Genomic DNA, 24,171 nt, shown 5'->3' on the forward strand with positions numbered 1-24,171 from the left:
ACTCAAGCCACAGCTACACCACTTGAGAGCTGTGCATACTTGGGTAAGCTACCTACTTAGGCTGCCTGAGCCCCGATGCACTCCGCACTACAATAAGTACATCACCCACCTTGCAGGGTGAGAAGTTATATACATAATCTGCATAAGTGCTCAATATTACTACCATTTCTGAATATTATCCTATGAGAAATAAATGTTATCCAGAAAAGTTTACATAAATATCCGTTTCTTAGATACTATCCAGAGGAATAAAACACAGCGTTCTGATTCAATTTTTTAAATTGTGCATGTCCAGATCTACATCTCATTCATCTTTTTATGCCCACCTAAACCACGTGCCTAAGATGTTACTTTGGATATTGGGGGTGCTAAACACTTTTTGAGCGCTCAGTGAGTTCTAGGCACTGTTTCATATTTGACATAAAGTGAAGCTGAATTCAAATCCTAGTTATCGAAGTGCTGTGCTTGGTCCTCCTTATCATGCTTCTGTGTTTTTGGTGCTACTGTTTATTTGGGTCTTGTTGTTATTCTCATTGTTATTTTTTACCGTTAACCAAGAGTTACATTCAAAAATATACTTCTCAGAAAAATTCATTTGAATGTATAAGAATTTGTAACAGTGATATAAAATGTTAAGTACTTATAAGAAAGCTGATTATTTTCAGCATGCAGAATATAGGATAAGGCATGCTTAGTTCTCTCGTTTTTAAACAAAACTTTTAAAAACTATATGTGTGATATTTTAGTCTGGTTTACTTTAATTAGCAACTACATATTTTTGAAAAGCTGACATGTCTTTAGCTATCCTTTGTACCTATTTTTGAAGTGTGCGATTCACCCTCAAAGAAACAGAGATGATTTGAATGATTCCAAGTTGACTAACAACTTGTGATTAAACAAAATTTTTAAATGAACATATTGACTAGTCCCTTTTACTATTTGAAAGCAACAATCTAATGTATTTCACAACCAGTTCTACCTCTTACTTTAGCACTATAAAGAGAGTCCCATTTCCAAAACATGCAGTTTGTAGCAATTTCAAAGGTGTTAGTGCAGCACACCATCAACATTACATGGTTAGTTAAGATTCACAACAAAGGAAATATCAAGGATAATCTTACCATATCATCTGTCAGTGTCCTAATATTTAAATGCTGCAAATGAAAGAAACCAATCATATCAGTAATTTATAACAGCTTTTTTAATATTAGTTAATAGAGTACATTTAAAATTCTACAACGCTAAGTTGAATGTAATTCAGTTTCTGACAGTCTGATAAAAATGCATTATATATTGTTTTAATCACTTTCTCAAAAAGATGGACAAAAGTTACCTTGAATGTGATAGTCTCCTAAAATTTCTTGTCTTTGTAAACCTCACAAACTAGAAACCTCACTGTAGAACAATAAATATATTCTCCCAAATAACAGTATTAGCTACCATACAGACTTAGAATGCAATGGATATAGGGGTTTAAATAAGATTTTCAGAAAAGTGTTCAAATTATAAAAGTGAAACTTTAAATCTACCATTAGCATGCAGCATAATAGATAATGAAGTACTTTGCTGGCTAATTAACTTAAACAATTCTAATAAAAGAGAAGAGAGTACTAGAATGACTATTTGCATCTTTAACATTGGTTTGATTTATCACCAGTTATTGACAGTAGACACTTTTCAATTTCATTGCTACTTCTTTGAGAACCCTTTTGCCAATTTCCTTGCTAGACATACACAAGGCCACTTTAGAAAGTGAATAAATTAGTTTCCTGCAAAGTGGAGTTGAAAGCAAAATTAAGCATTTGGGGGGAAAAACAATCCAAGTTTTTATAAATTCTGGAGCTGGGGAAGATTTTGTATTTAAGTAGCTGGAATCAATTTCCAATTCTCCTTCTTCTTATTCATTGTAGCATTAGACCTTTAAAAGGGCAGAGAAAGTGTCAAGCACATTTCCTAAACAGGAAATTAGGTCAGGTCTATGAAAAGTATAAAAGGATATGTGTTAGCAATCATCATCTAACGGAATAAGTGGCAAATAGGTATCAATAAATTCAATATTTATTGACAGAATGAAATTTATCATTCATGCTTGTACCTAGAATGCACTTTTTTTTTAACATCTTTATTGGAGTATAATTGCTTTACACTGGTGTGATAGTTTCTGCTTTAAAACAAAGTGAATCAGTTATACATATACATATATCCCCATATCTACATCCCCTTGCGTCTCCCTCCCACCCTCCCTATCCCACCCCTCTAGGTGGTCACAAAGCACCGAGCTGATCTCCCTGTACTATGCGGCTGCTTCCCACTAGCTATCTATTTTACATGTGGTAGTGTATATATGTCCATGCCACTCTCTCACTTTGTCCCAGCTTACCCTTCCCCCTCCCCGTATACTCAAGTCCATTCTCTAGTAGGTCTGCGTCTTTATTCCAGTCTTGACCCTGGGTTCTTCATGACCTTTTTTTTCCTTTTTCTTAGATTCCATATATATGTGTTAGCATATGGTATTTGTTTTTCTCTTTCTGACTTACTTTACTCTGTAGGACAGACTCTAGGTCCATCCACCTCACTACAAATAACTCAGTTTCGTTTCTTTTTATGGCTAAGTAATATTCCATTGTATATATGTGCCACATCTTCTTTATCCATTCATCTGTCGATGGACACTTAGGTTGCTTCCACGTCCTGGCTATTGTAAATAGAGCTGCAATGAACATTTTGGTACATGACTCTTTTTGAATTATGGTTTTCTCAGGGTATATGCCCAGTAGTGGGATTGCTGGGTCATATGGTAGTTCTATTGAGGAACCTCCATACTGTTCTCCATAGTGGCTGTATCAATTCACATTCCCACCAGCAGTGCAGGAGGGCTCCCCTTTCTCCACACCCTCTCCAGCATTTGTTTGTAGATTTTTTGATGATGGCACTTTTATGCTCATGAATCTACCTCAATGATGATCCAGGTTAAAAATTTGTACAGTGTAAATCACTATCCCAGATTCTCCACCCTTTCGGAGAAGATGTTCCTTCTTCTACGGCAGGAAAAACAGTAACTGGAGGGACACAGCATGAGCTTTGCTTATACTAAAGAGAATGCAGCTGGATAAGTGATCATGCCAGTTCTAGACTGAATTACGTGATCAGTAGACCACATATGCTGACCTAGGAGCAAAGAAATAATAATACTGGATTAACAAAGTTTAATGTTGAATCCTGGGTTGTAAAATTTACTTTTAATCACTATTAACTTCAGCAGTTGAAATTAACAAGTATGCACAGAGGCCCGTGAGAGTGGGTGTGATCCTGAGGCACTTAGGGTCACAATCTCATCCCAGAGACCATGACTAGAGTTGAACCCAAACCCACATGGCTACTGTCTGTGTGCTTTCCCACTAGTAGAGATTTCCAGTCCACTGCATTTGGTTAACCACATTGCTCTCTCCCTCTCCAACCAGAGGTATCACCCCAGTCACAACTCACATCACACCTGAAAGGGATAATTTCAAGTTCCTCTGACAAGGAAAAAGGAATAGAGCCAACTTCTGACACAACAGCATTCTAAGTGGCCTAATGCTTGAAAAGTAAGGCTAATGAAAAAGTATCATGCAGAAATCCTACTTGGAATAGTATGCCACAATAAAGCGAAAACATGTACTAACACAAGTGAAATATTCCAAAATGCCAGTTTGAGTTGCCTTGAGGAAAATGCCATAAAGTGATGTTAAAGAAGAGAAAAGAAACAATGAAAGCAGACAAACAATTTTAAGAGAAATGACACTAGGGCCTATGTAAGATTTATGAACTAAAAACTGCATAGAAGATACAGAAAGTATTATACAGAAAACGTAGGGAATGTAGGTTACATGATGTAAAATTCAGAAGATGTAAATAACCAAGAGGAACATTTTTATTTACCTTCAATGGCCTAAAATAGGACAGGCTTTTAAATTAGAGTTGGACTCATAACTTACAGAAAAAGAGTAGTCACTCGAGTAGAAACAAGACACATAAGGATTCATTTTTTTGGTCATAGTATTTTTTTAATTTTTTTTTAATATCCTTAAACTATTTCATTGAGGATCTAGCAACTCAATTAATTTGTTAAATGCTTGGCCTGTTTTTTAAACACTATATAGGCATGCATGTAAGTCCAATTACAAGCTATATTATTATACACAATCTTTCACAAAAAAGAACACGCAATGAATTACAACAGAATTATAATGCTTACATAGAAAAATAAGAAAACTCAAAGGGATGTAAGCATGGGAAGTTTAACATTCTGAGAGACAAGCAAGAAGTTAAGGTCAGGTTCACTATTCCTTCTCTTCTGGGAAACACTTATCTATCAATTCTTACCACCAGCAAGATAAGCCAGTAGGGCATGATGACAGCAAATTCAAGGGCCCATGACAGAACTAGCGATGTTGACTAACAGAGTAAACAGCTGGAAAACTCATCTAAAAATGTTGGTTTCTATATCCAAACAGTAGAGACAGAATAAGTTTCAATTCAAGATTCAGCTTTCAGAAAACAGAGATTACATAGGTATTTGTTTACCCACATGCAATCTGAAAGAAACCACTAAACACAAGCTAGCATTAAAAAATTTGAGTAGATCTAAGTGTGAGTAATTTCCCCTACAAACTTAAATGTCTAATCACAGTCCACTTCAAATATGATTGGGAAAAATAAGAAAGAAACACTAAATATTTAGTGAAAAAATGTAAAGGTTCGATCAAGTGGCATCCTTTTGTAGGATCTTTGAATGTTAATATTAATTCAAGTTTATTATAAAGTTTACATTATCTCAAAGTCCTACCTGTTTAGATTACAGACTTCTAAAAAGTGGAGGGAGAGGGAGAAGAGAACGACTGACATAAAATCCTCAGATAACTCTGTGGGGTTTTGGCCTTGCTTTTGGAGATACAAAACTACAAGGGTGACATCCTTAATGTATAAAAGAAAAAAAACTTTATTATAAAAAAGTATTCCTTTTATACTAGTACTTGAAATACTGTTCAAATGTCTGGTTAACTAAGACACTTAAAAAAATGAAGTATTTCTGTTTTATAGCTACCAGCATGCTCTTTACTATATGGTCTGGTTGGGGAAAACAGAAACTGCCCATATCAATCCAGTTCATGGGTAGAATTTGCTAACATTCATACCAAGTAGGAAACAGAATCATAAAACCACTATTAAATGGAATCAAATAGGAACACTCTTAAAAATAACAACCTGATAGCAACATTAGGGTTATATTTGCCAGGGGGGAGAAAAGTTAAAAGTATACAATTTTAGATATATTAAAACACTTACACCTAGATGTGACTTTGTGACCTTTAGTTACATTACCTGGCCTATGACTCTATAGTGTTAATGCTTTATGACAATGAGATAGAATAAAAGTGGTGATAATATCAAAATATAAACAACTCTGAACACAGGACCACTGGTAATTAATTGGCTAAGGTGTGGTACTAAAGCACACTGGGGCTCTTTTCCCAAGCCAAACCTCACCCTTCTTCCTGTGGTCCTATGTTTCTCAAACTGCTAATTCTATTTCTCCCTAAAAAGAAAGCAGCTCTACATGTAGACAGGTTTTCTGCTAATGACAGTTCCTAGGATGAATGGTCAAGAGGATCACTCTGGAATTGGAAGAGAGAACAAGTCTTTATAGATTTTTCTTCAAAAGAACATAGAATCAAAAAAGGGGGGGGGGCAGTTTTGACAGAAACACAGAACATCGTCCTCTATATTCCCATTTAAGCAAGGCATCAAAACCTTTATTGAAGACAGTACATAATGTCAAAAAATAGATCCAGAGCTTACAGAGCACTGTGCAAAATGCTGTCAATATCGAGGTATGGAGAACACCACCACCAACTTAGTTGACAAATAAGTAACAAAGACCAAATAAATTATATAATACAAAGCAACATACAAACCCCTGAGGTTCACATGCAATGAAAAAAAGATTCCAAGCTGTAACCTAAGCGTTTTAGCAAATTTTACATTTTCTTTCATTGGTTGGCACATGTGGATTAGCAGACAGCAAAGGCTCTGTCCACTGATGTCCTTAGACATGTGAAGGCCCACCAGGCATCAAGCTAGCAGGCTCGGATCACTGTCAGCAGAGGCAATACACAGTAATATTTTAGAATAATCTTTAGCTGTTGCAATTTAATTCTATTAAGTTTACACCACTTAACTGGGTCATTATGAGAAATTAGCAACAAGAGGAAAAATTAAAAAGATTAAAGCCTCCAAACACAAGTGACTTGGACCCAATTCTCATAAACTAGACCCTCCAAACCAAGTGGTTTTCAGCTTGTTAGTGTGCACAAGAAAAACACCAAGACTTTCTTTGTAAAAGTAGATGGCAGGACCTCAGCTTCCCAAGATCCTGGTGCAGTAGGTCTAAGGTGGGGCTTAGGAACCTGTACACTTAAGGGGCTCGAGGGCACTGCTGCTGCAGCGAGTCTGGGACCACACTCCACCACTATCAGCATTAAACATCCCCTGGGCTGCACACAGACCAACGTCTGTCACGTGCCTCATTTAAAATCTATGTCGCAGAAACAAATGAAAACAAGGGTGCAGACAGGAAGCACAGAGGATTTTAAAGAAGTGAGAGACAGGGAGCTGGTACGGTTGGGACAGGCTTTAGTGCCCTGAAGTGACTGGCACCAATTAGCACTGATTTAAGAAAATTCAACGATCTCTGAGTGCAGGATGAATCACCAATTGCATCACTTATTCAAATACTTAGTCTCTCTCTAAGGTACAATAATTCAATCTCATAAGCATATATTTAGTACTTAAGTATCAAAAATTGTTCATTATATCAAACCACGACATGACACTATTTGCTTGAAAAAACGGGTGACAGGTTCTGATCAACAGAACACAGTTACACCTTAAGGAGAAAGGGCCAGGCTCAGTCCTCTCTTAATCGTAATCTGTTTAATCATAATTATAATCTGCTCAAAGTTTTGTTTTAAAGTCCAGCTTATTCCCTTCCACTAATACACTTATAAATATGTGTTTTAATCTAGTAACATTTCTTATCCACACACCTGTCTTTATTTTAATATCAATGCCAATTATAAAGATTGTAGCAATGTGAAATAATACTACTAGCAACTGTGACACTAAACACACCTGTGGATGGGTCGAAGAGGTATCTCCCCAGCACCCACACAACACACCTAGATCTGAAAATATTGTTCTTCAAGGGCTCCAGATTTAACAGCTCAGGAGGGTCCAAAAATAATACTGAAGCTTTCCCAGCTCTGAGGACAAGAGTAGAGCTGGCTCTTTGATACTATAAAGTAAAGCTTTTAAGCTGCCTCGCTCTTCATGTGGTCATTTTTTTAGTTTGAGGTGGAGAAAAGTGAGAGCGATGTTACGAACAGGTGAGAATCAGAAAAAGCTCACCAGCATCTTTTAATCTGTTCATTTACTCAAAATTGTAATCCTGCCCATCTTAGGATGATAAACACCTGTCCACTGCCCATTTTCCAAGGCTTATGCACCTTAGCATCCAAGAATCCAGACCTGCCTTCTCCATGACTCCTTCTTTGTGAAAGACCAGGTTTCAGAAGGAGGCATCATTCAACCATTTACAGACATGAAAAGATTCATTTCTAAGAGGGCACAAGGTTTTCAAAAGGATCAAAAGTCTACCACATAACTGCTCGAAAACAACCACCTCTCCAGAAAAACCAATTCTCAAATTGCTACTTGTAACTCTCACCTGAATTACACATCACAGGGGCTGAACACCTAACAAGTCATTTTTTATTCTAGCAGAACTCTAGTGTTCCTTTTCTTTCAAAGAGAAAACATAATGACTAATCCTAGTAACACAGCCTTCATACCTATTTTAAGATATTCTCTTCAGCTGTTCCAGTTTCTTTCACTAAATTACCAGATCAAAAACGCTTCTCCAACGGGTCCAGGAAAAGACAATTCAAATCCCTGAACCCCTTTACAAGTTAGGTCTGGTTCGAGGTCATCAGAACCCAAGACCTTTTTCATTATCTGGAGAAGGCTGAAAAGTAAGATATTAGCTGTAGACGGATTTTAAATGGTCCCAGAGCTTCCAAAATCACCCTGAAGTTTATCTAATTACTATGTTATTTCTGAGAGTGCCTCAGCCTCTTAGATGTCATGTCTAAGACACGAATTTAGACTGGATATTCCTGAGACTTATATAGTACCACGCATCACACTGCTCTATATTTGAGAAGGGTTTTATTTGTTTACATTTTAGCATCACCATAAGGAAATAAATCTGGTGAAACCTTCTGAGAGAACAATTTGGTGAAACAAATCCTATGTTCAACCTAGTAATTCTACTAGTAATTACTCTTTAACCTAGTAATTCTATTTGTAGAATCTATACTTAGGAAATAAGAAATACAATCAAGTATTCTTATACATAGATATATACCACTACAGCATTATTTTAAATAGCTAGAATTGTAATCAACCTAAAACTTCCCAGAATACGTGCAAGATTAAATTACAGTCTTACCATAGCAAAAATGCTTACAATATAATGTTACATGAAACAAAGCTGTATTTAAAATTGCATTTGCAATATAATTCTAACTTCATTAATATACACATTTATGGAAAAAAACAGACAGGAACCACTGTTAATTTTATATATCTGGATTGTGGGATTTGAAACAATTTTTTTTACATTTTTCTGTATTTTCTTAGCTGTCTGGAATGAGCATATTTATTTTTATAATGAGAAAAGTTTCTTTTAATTACTATGGATATTACTTTTCACACTAAACAGAAAATATAGATTTGTTCCTTTTCAAATAAAAATGTATGTATGAGACAGTAAAAGAAATAAAAATCTAAAAAATCTAATAAATACTGTGAACAGAGACTTTTTAATAGGCTGGATTTTTAATGCATATTTTCAAATACGTCAGAATACATTAAGCACATTATTCATTTGTTTTCTAATCCACATATATAAATTAACCAATCTCAAAAGTCTCCTTGGTTTTGTGAATTATTGATGTTGTCACCTGCTAGAGACTTAATTCCAAGAAAACTATATGAATCACTACATCACAAGCACAAATCCTTTTGACACAAATTCAATTTCTGTGGCAACAATAATATATTGACTTAGCTTTATTTTTCTACTTTGACACTTATTAATGTCAGAAATAAAAGAAATCTATCATTTTTCCTTATTATAAATGTAAACTATCTCATGCCATCTTAAGAAAGCTAAGGTAGGGCTTCCCTGGTGGCGCAGTGGTTGAGAATCTGCCTGCCAATGCAGGGGACGTGGGTTCGAGCCCTGGTCTGGGAGGATCCCAGATGCATGCCGCGGAGCAACTGGGCCCGTGAGCCACAGCTGCTGAGCCTGCGTGTCTGGAGCCCATGCTCCCAACAGGAGAGGTCGCGATAGTGAGAGGCCCACGCACCACGATGGAGTGGCCCCCGCTTGCTGCAACTGGAGAAAGCCCTTGCACAGAAACGAAGACCCAACACAGCGAAAAATAAATAAATAAATTTAAAAAAGAAAGCTAAGGTAAATACCACTCACTTGATAACTCAATGCAAATGAAGACATGATAACAAAGTATAAGAAATAAGACATGATTGTTCAAGTAAGACCTAGTCTCATAATCCTTTTTTTCTTTTTTCTTTTATTTATTTATTTGTTTGTTTGTTTATTTGGCTGTGTTGGGTCTTAGTTGTGGTACGCAGGCTCTTTCGTTGCGGCATGCGGAATTCTCTCTAGTTGGGGTGCGGGGGCTCAGTAGTTGCAACACACAGGCTTAGTTGCCCTGCGGCATGTGGAATCATAGTTCCCCGACCAGGGGTCGAACCCACGTCCCCTGCATTGGAAGGCGGATTCTTAACCACTGGACCACCAGAGAAGTCCCTCATAACCCTATTTTTCTACTACGCAATACAATTAGGCTGCCAACATGTGCAAGACACTATATTAAATACAAAGAAGACCCACCCAGTGGTTAAGAATCCACCTTCCAATGCAGGGGACGCAGGTTCGATCTCTGGTCAGGGAATTAAGATCCACATGCTGCAGGGCAACTAAGACCACGTGCTGCAACTACTGAGCCTGCGTGCCACAACTAGAGAGTCCACATGCTGCAACTACAGAGCCCAATCGCTCTGAGCCTACACGCCACAACTACTGAGCCTATGCACTCTGGAGCCCACGTGCCACAGCTAGAGAGCTCACACGCTGCAACTACTGAGCCCGTGTGCTCTGGAGCCCGAGCACCACAACTAGAGAGAAGCCTGCGCACCACACCTAGAGAGAAGCCACACGCCACAACTAGAGAGAAGCCCACACACCGCAACAAAGAGCCTGCATACCACAACTAGAGAGAAGCCACATGCCACAACTAGAGAACTCACGTGCCACAACTACTGAGGCCGTGCACTCTGGAGCCTGAGCGCCGTAACTAGAGAGAAGCCCACGCACCACAATTAGAGAAAAGCCACGCACCACAACTAGAGACAAGCCCACATGCTGCAACAAAGAGCCTGCGCACCACAGCTAGAGAGAAGGCATGTGCCACAACTAGAAAGCTCATGTGCCGTAACTACTGAGCCCGTGCACTCTGGAGTTTGAGCGCCACAACTAGAGAGATGCCCGCACGCCACAACAAAGAGTCCACACACTGCAACAAAAGATCCCACGTGCCAGAACTAAGACCTGCTGCAGCCAATAAATAAATAAATAAATAAATTTTAAAAGAAAAAAAGAAGAAGAGTGCTAGGAGGTAGAGTCAGAAACAAAAGGGATGGGGGGGTGTCTAGGGCCAAAAAAAAAAAAAATATATATATATATATATATATATATATATATATATATAAAGAGGACCCAGTCCCTGCTCTTATGAGCTTACAACCAAAGGAGCAGCAAGACAAGTAGCTGAATAACCAAAATGCAAGACAGTGGGATAAGCACCATAACAGAGGTATTTAATGCTGACAGGAAGAAAAGGCAGCATTTTTAATCATATGTGCATAAATACTTGCTAAGGAACATGCAAACATTATAGCAATGATCTAAAACTAAAGTCAAATTAAGCCATGATTTAGGTAAAACTGGTAGTACAGAATTTGTCCTTTTTACACAATGACAGATTCCTAAAACATTCATTCATTCAACAAATATTAAACATTTCTATGTATTGACAAGGGAACCATCAGTAAATAAAACAAAGATTCCTGTCCTAAAGAAGCTTACCTTCTATTGGGGAACAGACAACAAACACATTAATAAGTTATAGAGGATGTTAGAAGGTGATGAGAGCTCTGCTAAAAATGAAAATTAGCACAAAGTAAGGCAGGCCCAGAAAGCAGGGTTGCAATTTAAAACGTGGGAATTGGGGTAGGCATAAGTCTGAATGGGAAGGTGGCATCTGAGCAGACTGGAGTGGACTAAGGAATCAGGGAAAGTGTTTCAGATAAAAGAGCAGGGAGAACAAAGGCCATTAGGAAAGAGCACCTCTAGGGTTCAAGGAAGGAGGGAGCCAGTGTGGCAACAGCAACATGAAACAAATCAAAGAGGAAGGAGGGGCAGATCCATCCCAGGCCATCTTAAGGACATGGGCTTTTATTCTTCTAACAGAACAGTCACAAATGTTTATGTATAAAAACATGTTATAAGTAATCAACTTAACTAGTAAATAACAGTTGAATCCACTTTGCCAGCAGCTCTGCTTTGCTGGGTGTCAGTTGCATTGGACCACCCTCCTTTCAGCTGCTGGGGCCTCTCACATGCTGTGATTTTTCTTTGGGGCTGAGAACTCTAAGCAGTGGCAGTTTCCCAGCACCATCCCTACAGCCAGCATATTGCCTGGGCCTCAGGAGACTGACAGCTAAAGGGGAGAATACAATGTGAGGGAAGAAAACAGACTGAGTAGGTATTGCACATATAAATTTACAGTAAGGGTGGGTGAACCTTCAGTATCATCAAGAAATGAAGATCCCAATTCTGTCCCCCATAGCCCTTTTGTTTACAGTTCCTTGGCCCTGGTCCAGGAAGATCCCACACGATCTTCCCGCGGAGCAACTGAGCCCGTGCACCACAACTACTGAGCCCGCACTCTGGAGCCCGTGCTCCACAACAAGAGAAGCCACCGCAATGAGAAGCCCGGGCACTGCAACGAAGAGTAGCCCCCGCTCGCCACAACTAGATAAAGCCCACATGCAGCAACGAAGATCCAACGCAGCCAAAAATAAAATAAATAAATAAAAGTTACCCAAAAAAAGGAGTTGACCCACTGAGTCCCTCTTATTCCTTTCAGGTGGTAATGGGGAAGCTGGTCATGTAGGTAAGAGACCCCCAGCATGAACAGACTTGGGGCATCCTGGTACCAAAATGCTTTACATGTATGCTGGTGGTGGTTCAAGACCTGCGGACAGCACGTGTCCTGTGTGTCAGCCTATGCCTGAGATCGCCAGACCCCTTTCACTGCATATCCTTCTGCTATTGCTGTGCTATATCCCCATCCTGTAATAAAAATGTTCTGTGTAGGGCTTCCCTGGTGGCGCAGTGGTTGAGAGTCCGCCTGCCGATGCAGGGGACGCGGGTTCGTGCCCCGGTCCGGGAGGATCCCACGTGCCGCGGAGCGGCTGGGCCCGTGAGCCGTGGCCGCTGGGCCTGCGCTTCCGGAGCCTGTGCTCCGCAGCGGGAGAGGCCACAGCGGTGGGAGGCCCGCGTACAGCAAAAAAAAAAAAATGTTCTGTGTATATAAAAAAAAAATTCCTTTGGGTCATTGATCACTCACTGTCTTGCAGTTTGTGGGTTTGTCTTTTTTTCCTTCTTTCCTTTTTTTTAAAAGTGGCAGGGACCTTGTTTCCCTTATCTTTGAACTCCTAGACATACCACAGCGCAGGGAACATTTAGGCCAGTGGTTTTTCAATCTGAATATGAGAATCACCTGAAGAGCTTTTGTTTTCTTTTCCTAATACAAATACCTGAGTAATATCCCAAACCAACTGAATCAGAATACCCAAAGATAGGGCCTGCCATAAGTACTTAAGCTACCCCCATGGTGACTCTAATATACAGCCAGGGTTAGAAACAACTAAATTGGGCAAGCTCAGTCTTCCAGTGCCTAGCATCACCAAAGTCCCACATGTGCAGATATGGCAGACACCTGTTGGGTTTATCTGTCTCGTGCACACAATCCCTTCTCTATGTCATAGGGGTGGGACCAGCAATCTTCATCATTCTTTGTGAGCCAACCCTGCCACAGCTGAGGTGAGCAGAGCTCAACACTGAAATCCAAGCAAAGCCAATTAAATCCTCACTCTCCCAGAAATGTGGACTTGGGATTCAGAGATGAGAATCAGGACCAAGAACATATATGTATACCTGGAACTGTGAGACTCTAGGCTTGGCTGTGTGAAAATCAAGGTAGCAGAAGCGATACAATGCAGAGATACAACAGTGGAGCAATGCCTGGTAAGAAGCACCACAAAAATGTATGATCCCAGAAAAGGGAATGAGACAAGCTGCCCGTTTTCAGTTCTCCGCTCCAATCCAAGTGAAGCAGCTAAACTCACTGTGCTTGATCCCAGGAGATAGCCCTGTGCATCTTTACAACTGCCCTTTCTAAGGTTAAACTAGATATTGTTATGTTCCTTTAAGCCAAAAGAGGCCTTGACTGACACAGAACCCGAGACTGCAAAATAGATCCCTAGGTACCCATATCATATAGCCCACATCATCACCATTTCCACCGTCACCTATTGAGCATTACCATAGTTACTAATACACCCAACAATCCTAAACATCAGCCATTATCCCATCTTACCGATCAGTAAATTGAGTGTCACAAAAGTGATCTGCCAGAGCGGATGAGTGGCCGGGCTGGGAATGGAACCTTGGTCACTGTGACCCCAAACCCAGGCTCAATTTCCTTCCCTTCCCTTCCCTTCCCTTCCCTCAGTCCTCGCCACTCCGTGGGACAGCAGCTGTTTCAAACCTAGGGAGGAAGACTTACAGTAGAAATGAAGCAGTTTCTGAGTTGTTTATGAGGCAAAGGAATTGGAAATGAAATCTTAACAAGAAAGGTAAGCATAGGGCTTCCCTGGTGGTGCAGTGGTTAAGAAGCCACCTGCCAATGAAGGAGACACAGGTTCAAGCCCTGGTCCGGGAAGATGCCACATGCCATGGAGCAACTAAGCCCGTGAGCCACGACTACTGAGCCTGTGCTCTATAGCCCACGAGCCACAACTACTGAAGCCTATGCACCTAGAGCCCGTGCTCCGCAACAAGAGAAGCCACCACAATGAGAAGCCCACTCACCGCAACAAAGAGTAGCCCCCACTCACCACGCGCAGCAGTGAAGACCCAACACAGCCCAAAAAAATAAATAAAATAAAATAATAAAATAAATAAAAAGAAAGATAAGTATAATTCCAATTGAACGGTTATTAAGTGTTATAACACTGAGTACAAAGTCTTATCTTAAAAGTTGAGGTGATAAGAAGCTGGGGGGATTGTAATTTCTGAAAACTGACTAACACAAAAATATATGTTTTGCTAGGGAGTTTCCCCCTTTATTTTTTTTAAAGTTGCTTAAGTGTAAAATAGAAATGTAATCAATAGTTTTTATATTTTTATTTGTAGAATTTAAGCGTTAGTACATGCCACAAGCCTTATACACCATGTCCTTCCAAATCAGACTAAACATGAGCCACAAAAATATCCACATTTCAAAATCTCATTCAAAAAAACACACACACATACTGTCAGAAATTAATTACAGGGCAAAAGCTAAATAAAGAAAATTTAATTTTTAAATTATTGATGTTTAAACTCTTTTTTAAATAATTAAATCACCACTAAGTTTTCCTGCATAATTTGATTACTACTTTTTATTACTACCCTCTAAATTGGTTTGTCACTTAAGTCAAAAAGGTGATTGCATATTTACAAATTTAATATCTGAAAAAGGAGGAAAAAGAGCACAATTCCAGCTCTTACATGCAGTCCCAGTACTATACATAAAATGTGGTTATGTTTTACAACTCTTAGAAATACTAACCAAGCCAGATATCATTATTGCGCATCTAAGCTAACAAAACATCATGCCTGGCCTGGTATATAAAGAACTATAAAACACAGCACCTGCCCTGAAGGAGTTTACAATTCAACAGGTTCTAGAGGAAAACATAAATAACCTGGGTCACTTATTTTCCCTTTTCAGTGATTCAAAAATAATGTAACATAAGTAACCATCATGCCACTGCTACACACACAGAAATACATGGGTTCCTCACCTTAATACTTTTCATTGCACTTCTCACCCAAAGAAATTTGGGGAATTTGGAGAGAAAAATCCTTGAATGGGGTTACATACAGAGCAGTCCAATACTATATCAAACTTACACTATGTCACACGATGACATAGTGAAATTCCAACACATAAAATTCTATCTCACAACTTAGGTTTTGAACACACCAATTTCTGTAGTCAAGCTGCAGGCTCAAGAAACTACAGCCTAAACTGCCCTTGGCAATCTTCCAACAACACCAAGGAGACTTCAGTGATGACTCTCTAGTAATAACCCAAGTATATTTGTAAAGGATTTCTGAAAACACATAGTTTCATATTGATTCATATTCATAATTTCACATTTCATATTGATCATCGCACGATTCAAACACACTAATAAAATGAGTCAACAAGGTTTATGGGGAAGTCAGCAGCTGACAGCAACAGGCACGGGAAGGCCCCCAGTGATCTTAATAACCTATTGCAAATGACCAAGGACTGCGGGTATAACTTACATATAACATTGTGTAAGTTAAAGACATACAATGTGTTGATCTGATACATTTATATTTTGCAATATGATTGCCACAGTAGCTTTAGCTAACCACCTCTATCACTTCACATAATTATCATTTCTTTTTTGTGTGGAGAACACTTAAGATCTAGTCTCTTAGCAACTCGGAAGTTTATGATACAGTATGGTTGACTATAATCACTATGCTATACATTAGCTCTCCAGAACTTATCTTCTGATTGTAAGTTTATACCCTTTAACTCATCTCCCCAAAGTTTATCTCCCTTAACACATTCCCCCACCCTTCTTTTTCAGATTCCACATATAGGTAATATCATATAGTATTTGTCTTTCTCCCTCTGGCTTATCTCACTTAGCATAATGCCCTCAAGGTCCAACCATGTTGTCACAAACGGCAGAATGTCTTTCTTTCTCACAGGTGAATAAACATTCTTTGTGTGTGTGTGTGTGTATATATATATATATATATACCATATCTTCTTTATCCATTCAACTGTTGATGGACACTTAGGTTGCTTCCATATCTTGGCTATTGTGAATAATACTGCAATAAACATGGGAGTCCAGATACCTTTTAGAGGTCCAGTTTTCGTTTCCTTTGGATATATACCCAGAACTAGGATTGATGAGTCATATGATAGTTCTATTTTTAATTTCTGGAAAACCTCCGTACTGTTTTCCATAGTGGCTGAACCAGTTTACATTCCCACCAACAGCGCACAAGGGTTGCCTTTTCTCCACATTCTCACCAACACTTGTTCTCTCTTCTTGATGACAGCCATTCTAACAGGTGTGATCCCATGCCTGTTTCTGTCATCGTTGATGTCGTTTTGCTCATAAACCCATCATTGAGGGTAGCTTCAGAGGCTAAGAAAGTGTACCATCTTTGCCTGAACAAGATGTACAAGTTATCCAGCAGGAATAAACTGTCACATCATTGGAAGGCAGTCTGACCTGTAGATGGCCTGTGCCTGAGGCCACAGGCAGTCCATTTAAACATGAATGTGGGCCAAAGTCTAGCATTAGCCACTAGCCACATATGGTTATTTCAAAAGTTAATTCAAATTAAAAAGTCAGCCCTTTGGTAGTATTAGCCACATATGACTAGTGAATATCAAATCGGACACAGCAGAACAGAACATTTCCATCATCACAGAAAGTTGTACTTAACAGCACTGATCTAGGTGGTAGTAAAAGCTAATGAAATGAATGAGCTCATGCTGGAAGGAGGTATCAAGTAAAAAAAGTAAAAGATCAAAGAGACAGTACTTGGGAACACTAAGAGGGTAGGAAGAGGGATGAGCAAAGATTAGAAGAGAAGAATAAGTTACAGCAAAGGTTTGAAGAAGTGAGGGATCAGTGCTAATACCTTGACATCTAGTAAGATGAACCTTGAAAATCGGCCACTGGGTTGGCAGTTGTTGACCTGCCAAAGCAATTTCAGTGGAATGACAGAAGCAAAGACAGGTTGAGAAGCCTATGGGAGGTGTCTGAATCCCTCCCTTATGAGCGCACTCTACCCTTGGCCGATGCCATCATGACAGCAGCAGCAAGCTAAGAGCTATTTAGTACTTACATGTTAACCCCCATTATAACACATTGAAACATCATGTCTAACCTATAATACGGGTACTACTGTTCCCACATCATACATGAAGAAACAAACAACAACAACAAAAGTAATTTCCCAAGGTCACACAGCTACCAATTTCAGAGCCAGGACTTAAACCCAGGTTAACTTCAGGGCCCGAGTTCTTTAAAATTACACAATATGGACTCCCTGGTAATACCACACACTTGGTCTGTACCACTATTTTCCATGCCAGACTGAATGGGAGCCTCTTGAAGTCAAGAACCAAACTGTACCCACCTGTGCTATGCTTGGTATTAAAGGCCATTCAAATATTTACAGAATAAATGAAAACAGCTAATTCACAGAATTTGGCTGTAAGGGAAGGAAACAGCATGGTATTGAGTGGGTCACAGGGTCATGGGAAAGTTGGAGAGGGAGGTTGTTTGGTTTTGCTTCTGTTTTTTCTTTCAGAATGGAAGATATCTGAGCATTCTTACAGGATGGAGCCTGTGAAGAGTGAAACAGCTTCATGGAATGGGACTGGATCAAGATCAGTGGCAAAGGGATTAACCTTGAATAGAAAAACAGACACTTATTCTGTGGATATTGGAAGAGAAAGGATGAAGAGTTGCAGATATAGAAGATAACAGCAGCAGTAGCAGGAAATTGAGCCAGTTCAAGCAGTACGGCCTTTATTTTCTCTCTGAAGAATGTGTCAAGGTGAGTGTGAAGAGTCAGGAGAAACCATCTCTAAGATCATTTCAGCAAATGCTGTGGCATGTTCCTGTGCAGTATCAAGTGGGAGCTTCACACACACAGAGAATATCATTAAAGGATCCAAAAGAAAATAATAAAAGTCATCATTGCCTCTGTATGGGGAAAATCTGAACTGGTGGTCTAGGATGTAAGGGAGTCTTAGTGAATTTCACTCTGAACTCATACACTGTTGGGCTTTTTAAGAGTTTCACACATTACTTTTTCAATTTAAAAAACGATTTACAACAAAAAGGAATCAGGCCCATAGAGAAGGTAAAAAGAGTGAATACATACAGTCTCAGCATAAATGCTGAGAGAAGTAAAAAAGGACGTAACCAAAAAGCTAGTTCAAAGCCAGGGCTCTGGCCCAGCCTGGCTGCTTTCACATCCATCATTCCCTGTTCCCAGCTGCAGGACCTCAGGACCATCCCCAAACCTCTCTCCCTGCCTCAGTTCCATCAAGTGTAACACAAGGGTACCTACTTCAAAGCATTGTATTAGGACTAAGTGATTAAAAGAGTATCCAGCCCACCGAGAGAGCTGAATAAGCATAGCTATCATGATGATGACTGTGATCAACATCTCTGAAGACCCTGCTAATCAGTGAGTCTATAGATTCCTGATGTCTAAGGGCGTCAGTTCACAGAGCTGGAGGGGTTTCCACCAGGATGCAGCAGCACGGGTCAGCCACAGAGAAGCCTATCAGGTTGTTCCAGTCTTGGAGATAGGAGGCAAGTGGACAAGAAGGCCAGAGCTGCTTTATTTATTTATATTCTACCTTATGGCAGGTTTGAGGAGGCGAGGAACGTGAAGGCATCCTAGTTCAAAAGGAAGCCCTGGGTTACTTTCATAGGGTGTGGGTTTAGTGTAGAGCAAGTGTTGTCAGCAGGAGGCTGACAGAGAAAGAAAGAGAGGCAAGGTCAAGGGATGGAGGTCTAGATGAAACAGAAAGGAGGGGATATATGTCCAGGGACCAAGCCTCTTGGCATGTTCCCCACTGGAATTAAGGTCAGGTCCCTGGACACAATGCAGGTGTCCAGCCGGAATGGAGGAAGGAGGAGAGAGGGGGGAAGCAGAAGAAAGGTCAAAATGCTGTCAATAACTGAGATCATGTCACATGCCCTTCAAGATGACCAGCCTGAGAGAATTCAACACTACAGAGGTGGAATCTCCCCTATTTTGGGGTTCGGGAACCAAAAGAATAAAACTACAGTCTCCCACTTACAAAGTTGCAACTTTACGATGATGTGAAAACTATACTCATTCAATAGAAACTGTACTTCAAATTTTAAATTTTGATCCTTTCCTAGGCTAGTGATAGATAGGTGGTAGGATACTCCCTCGTGATGCTGGGCGGACAGCATCCGCAGCTCCCATCAGCCACGCGATCACGAGAGAAACAATCACTCTGGACCCACACAACCAGTCTGTTTTTCACTTTCAGTACAGTATTCAATACATGAGATATTCAACACTTTATTATAAAATAGGCTTTGTGTTAGATGAGTTTGCTTGACCATAGGCCAATGTTAAGTTTTCCAAGCACGTTTAAAGTAGCCTAGGCTAAGCTATAATGTTCAGTAAGTTAGGCATATTCCATGCATTTTTTATTATATTTTCAACTTACAACAGGTTTATTGGGCCCCAACCACATGGTAAATCCAGAAAGATCTGGAATAACAGCTGTCATGTATTAACTGTTAGGCTCTGTGCCCAAGCTATTGTAACATGCATTACCTCAACTAATCGCCACAATACTACGATTATCTATTCCATTTTACAGATAGGATAACTGAGGCACAGAAGTTAATTTTCCCAAGGACATACAGCCATATTTGAATCCAGCCCAAGCCCTCTTTATCACAGTGGTTGGAGGGTTGGAGGGGGTATTCTAAAGCCATGCTGCCAGGCCCCTGGAGGAGCTTGAGTCGGCAGGTTCAGTTCTCCAATGACCCAGATGTTTCTGGTAGTCTTTACATGCCCTCACCCACCACCAATGCAATCTTTTATAAAAATAAAATAGACATTTAGGGTATATCAATATTATTTAAATTAAAATTAATCATGAATAGATTAATGAACCAGGTGGTGTAACGTTACAAGAGTAGTTTTGCATAGATTTTCAATTAGCCAAGTGTTCACATCATAAGCTCAAGCCTATATCAGGCACTACCATGAGAGAAAGTGACTTCCAAAAGCTTACAAACATATGCATACAGCAACTGAAAGCAGGCTCGAGATAACATATCAATAAGAGCAAAATGATACCCTCAGAATATAGGATGAGTGCAGTTAGAACATGGTTTTAATGAAGACCATCACCTTTTATAAAGAAATGAAACTGTCATACTGAGTTTCTGAATGTAGATTATGTGCATTCTATTTTTCATGTTCATTTCTCGGGCTGTCAATTTTTCATTAGAAATGAATTGTAATTGTCTTTATGAATTGCATTCTATCCAATGTTTTGATAAACAAAAACAGTTTAATACTACAGTACAGTCCATAATCAATGTCACCAATTTGTAAATCCTGGTTAAAAACTGAATGTTACAAAGTTTCATTTTTATGACACCCAAATAAACAGCCTGCCTCAGGAAAATGCAGCAATTATAGGATAAACTCCCCCACATCTTGGGAAGACACCTCACAATAAAATTAGCTAAAGAAATGTAACATTACAGATCTTACAATTAGATTAATCCATGTATCTTACTGAGAGTTTCAAGAAATTCCTCACCTTAACCCCAGAAAAGGCATATACTTTTTTTTTTCTTTTAACATCTAGAATGACCTAGAATTAGCAACAATTTCCTTGGAGAGCTTTGAGCAGGTTATTTAGCCATCTTTAATCCATGAAGGTTTGACATAGACCACAGCTACTTGGGTATACCCCAAGGCCCTCAGCACACAGGATGCTCTTAGTACATGTTTGATACATTAAATCCCAGTGCCCCCTTTATTTCTGGTATTTAAGATGGGCTATGATGCTAAAAGATGGAGGGATTAGAATGTTATTAGGTATTAATTCCATTCATGTATCTATTTTCACGGAAAAGAGAGAGATATATATTGGAAACCCCCACAACAACAACAAAAATACTAATCAAAATTTTTAAAAAATTAAATCCTGTAAGCCCTTACTTCAAAGAAATGAAGAGTAAATATTATAAGGAGATATAAATAGAAAGGGAAGAAATGAACATTTCAATAGAATTTACGATGTTTCATTTCTGAAGCTTACTGGTGAGCAGTTACATTGTGTTCTGTATCTCTTTTGTATGATAAAGTATATTGTTTAAAGATTGCAAGGGAAATGTTGACCCTTAGAAAAGCACTTAGAGGTAAACTGTTTTAAAGCACATTGTATGCATCCTTCACTACTGATAATTACTTACTAATCACTTTTCGCTCTTCACGGAACAAAAGACTAAACAAAGGTGCAAAACCTTTGCCTGTTCAAGGACTCTCCTAACGTCTTGTCTTAAGGCATCTCCAGGTTCCTCAAACTGAGGTCTGCAGGGCCCTTCCACAGACTCTCCGATTCTATCAGACTTTTGAAACTTTGTATTTTTCCAAGATTATATTAAACGTTAGAAATAAAGCAAGCACGTTCTGTACAATCTGAATGACCCCTCTAGAACCACGTTCCATCAGGCACTTTTGGTGACCATGCCTGCATCTGTGTGCTCTACCAATATGATATCACCAGGCCCAACAACATGGACATCATGCCACGTACGGTTCACAAGCTCCTGCACTTAAGAAGAATTCAGTTTCAAAAAGTTCTAATTCCAAAATGACACTATTCAAGGAACGATATACCCAAAGCTATGGAAAGTTAAACTTCAAGAGAAAAATGAATATAGAGGCTGGTGGTCTTGGCTCCAATTCTTTCTGCTCTTTATCAACAGTTTCATATAATTTACTAAAAAAAAAAAAAAAAATTTACATATGGCTCTTTTCTTTTTATCATAAGAGTTCATTACTTCACCCAGAACCTCAAGTCCAGACCTTGTGAAAATAACAGGGATGTTAGATAACAGGCTTCCACCAACAGTGTGCAGCCAGATCTTTGGAGCCATCAGTCTGTGCTTAGCCTCCTCAGCTCTGGAATTCCATTTCTATCCAAGAGTCAAGTTGACAAAAAGGAAAACAGCAAACCACACACATATCTTTCCAGTATTAAATCCAACAGTGATGACTTAATTTCAACAAAAATAATTATCAATCACATTAATGTTGTTAATTTCAATTTTATGGGTTTTATACCTTTGTTTTGGATTTTATATGTAAATCTGTTTTGTAAAATAGCCATAAGCATAAAGAGTTATACTTGGTTTTATATCTATACATATATAAGTAACATTTTTACTATCATTCAATCCACAATGGAGTATCACAAGAATTTTTTTTTCCTAAGTTTGAGGTCATTTCCTTTGACAGTTTCTTTTTGTAAGTTTCATTGGTACCTAAGTTTCATAGTTGCATAAAACTCGTTTTACAAATAAGAACATACCCCTCAGAAAGCTCCAGAAACTTGCTCTGACCTTTCAGCCATAAGAATCAGAAGTCTGCATCAATGCACATGTCACCACCTGACCTGCCAGGATAAGACCTGGGAACAGAATGCCTCCGCCTCAACATGAGGAAAAAGTCTGCTCCAATTAAGATTTCCCAGTATAAGAAAGTTATTCCAATATCCAATGTAACATCCCCAATGCCCTAAAATCTAGACCAAAATTGTACTACTACTACTATTACTACTAATGATGACAACAACAAACCTATAAATGGTAAATATTTAGAGGTTACAGTGCTGTTACAGGTCCTGTTCTCCGCCCATCACATTAACTTTTAATCTTCCCAACAACCCCATTTTACACATGAGGAAACAGGCACAGAGAGAGGCTAAGTTCACCCAAGTTCACACAGCTAATATGTGACATAGCTGGAATCGAAGCCCTAAAAATGGTACAAGTCACTGCTTGTAAACATCATTCATAATGCCTCTTCTACAAAAAACTGTGAGAAAGGTTGGCAGTGGGTCCTTTGAAGAATAAAATCTATGGCAAAGCATTTCCGAGTACTTTTCATTAATTAGATAGAAACTTGAATACTCTAGCACCAAAACTTAACTTACTGAAACTCTGAAATTCTCCTCTAAGTTAATAATGATTATGTGATTTGCTATTTGAGAAAATTACTCCCAATGGTAAGGTATTTCAATGCCACCCTGCTGCTATTGAGAGAAAGTTACCTTTGTAGATCCTGTTCAAAGAAAGCTGGTGCTTTGATCCTTAATATCTCATAAAGTAAAAGGTTATGCTTAATCTATATTTTATAGACCTAAAAGTCAAATTAGTTTCTGGGATAAACAAGCAGAGTGTGATGGTAAGCATATTCTGTAGCATTCATTTCATTCCTAGTTTGGAGAATACTATGTGCTGAGTTAAAGACAATTACATTAGTGTAATACATAGCAGTTTTTTCTTGTATTATTCTGCAAGCATAAACAAGTTACACACAGGTTAATTTGCATTCTATGTAAAAAGCCAATTTTAAATCCAATCTATAAGGCAGTAAATATATAAAGATTCTAGGACACAGCAATAAAGTTATGCCGTATAGTAGAGTTAATTTAAGACAACAATAAAAACATGACAAATTTTCACATTCTACTAACTGCACAAAGGTATTTCAGGTAACATCTGTTCAGAAGCAATTGTTACAAGACAGACTAGATGAGATGCAAGGTTTCACAGTGCAATAAATGTATGTCAGTTTGCTTCTTCATAATTAAAGGCCCAAGTCTTTGAAAAAAGCAATTAAGCCTTGCTCTAAATCTAAGACAATTATCCCTGCTCCCACCCCTTTTTACTCACAAAGAAAAGATCCAGAGTGATCCAGAAGTAATAAATACCATATATTATCTATTTTCAGCAGCTAAATATACTCCCCAAAAGCCACTTGATATATTTTGTTCT

The 24,171-nt window shown here is 38.9% G+C and overlaps 1 protein-coding gene across 1 annotated transcript in view; it reads right to left on the minus strand.

The window, feature by feature from the left end:
- The window catches only part of DIAPH3 (diaphanous related formin 3), a 539,529-nt gene that overhangs the window by 509,784 nt on the left and 5,574 nt on the right, over positions 1-24,171 (minus strand). Inside the window, exon 2 of the mRNA XM_073795265.1 lies at positions 1,122-1,154. Coding sequence (XP_073651366.1) covers positions 1,122-1,154 — 33 coding nt within the window. The remainder of the gene's footprint in view (positions 1-1,121; positions 1,155-24,171) is intronic.

Source organism: Tursiops truncatus, chromosome 18 (assembly GCF_011762595.2).
Source record: "Tursiops truncatus isolate mTurTru1 chromosome 18, mTurTru1.mat.Y, whole genome shotgun sequence".
NCBI lineage: Eukaryota > Metazoa > Chordata > Mammalia > Artiodactyla > Delphinidae > Tursiops > Tursiops truncatus.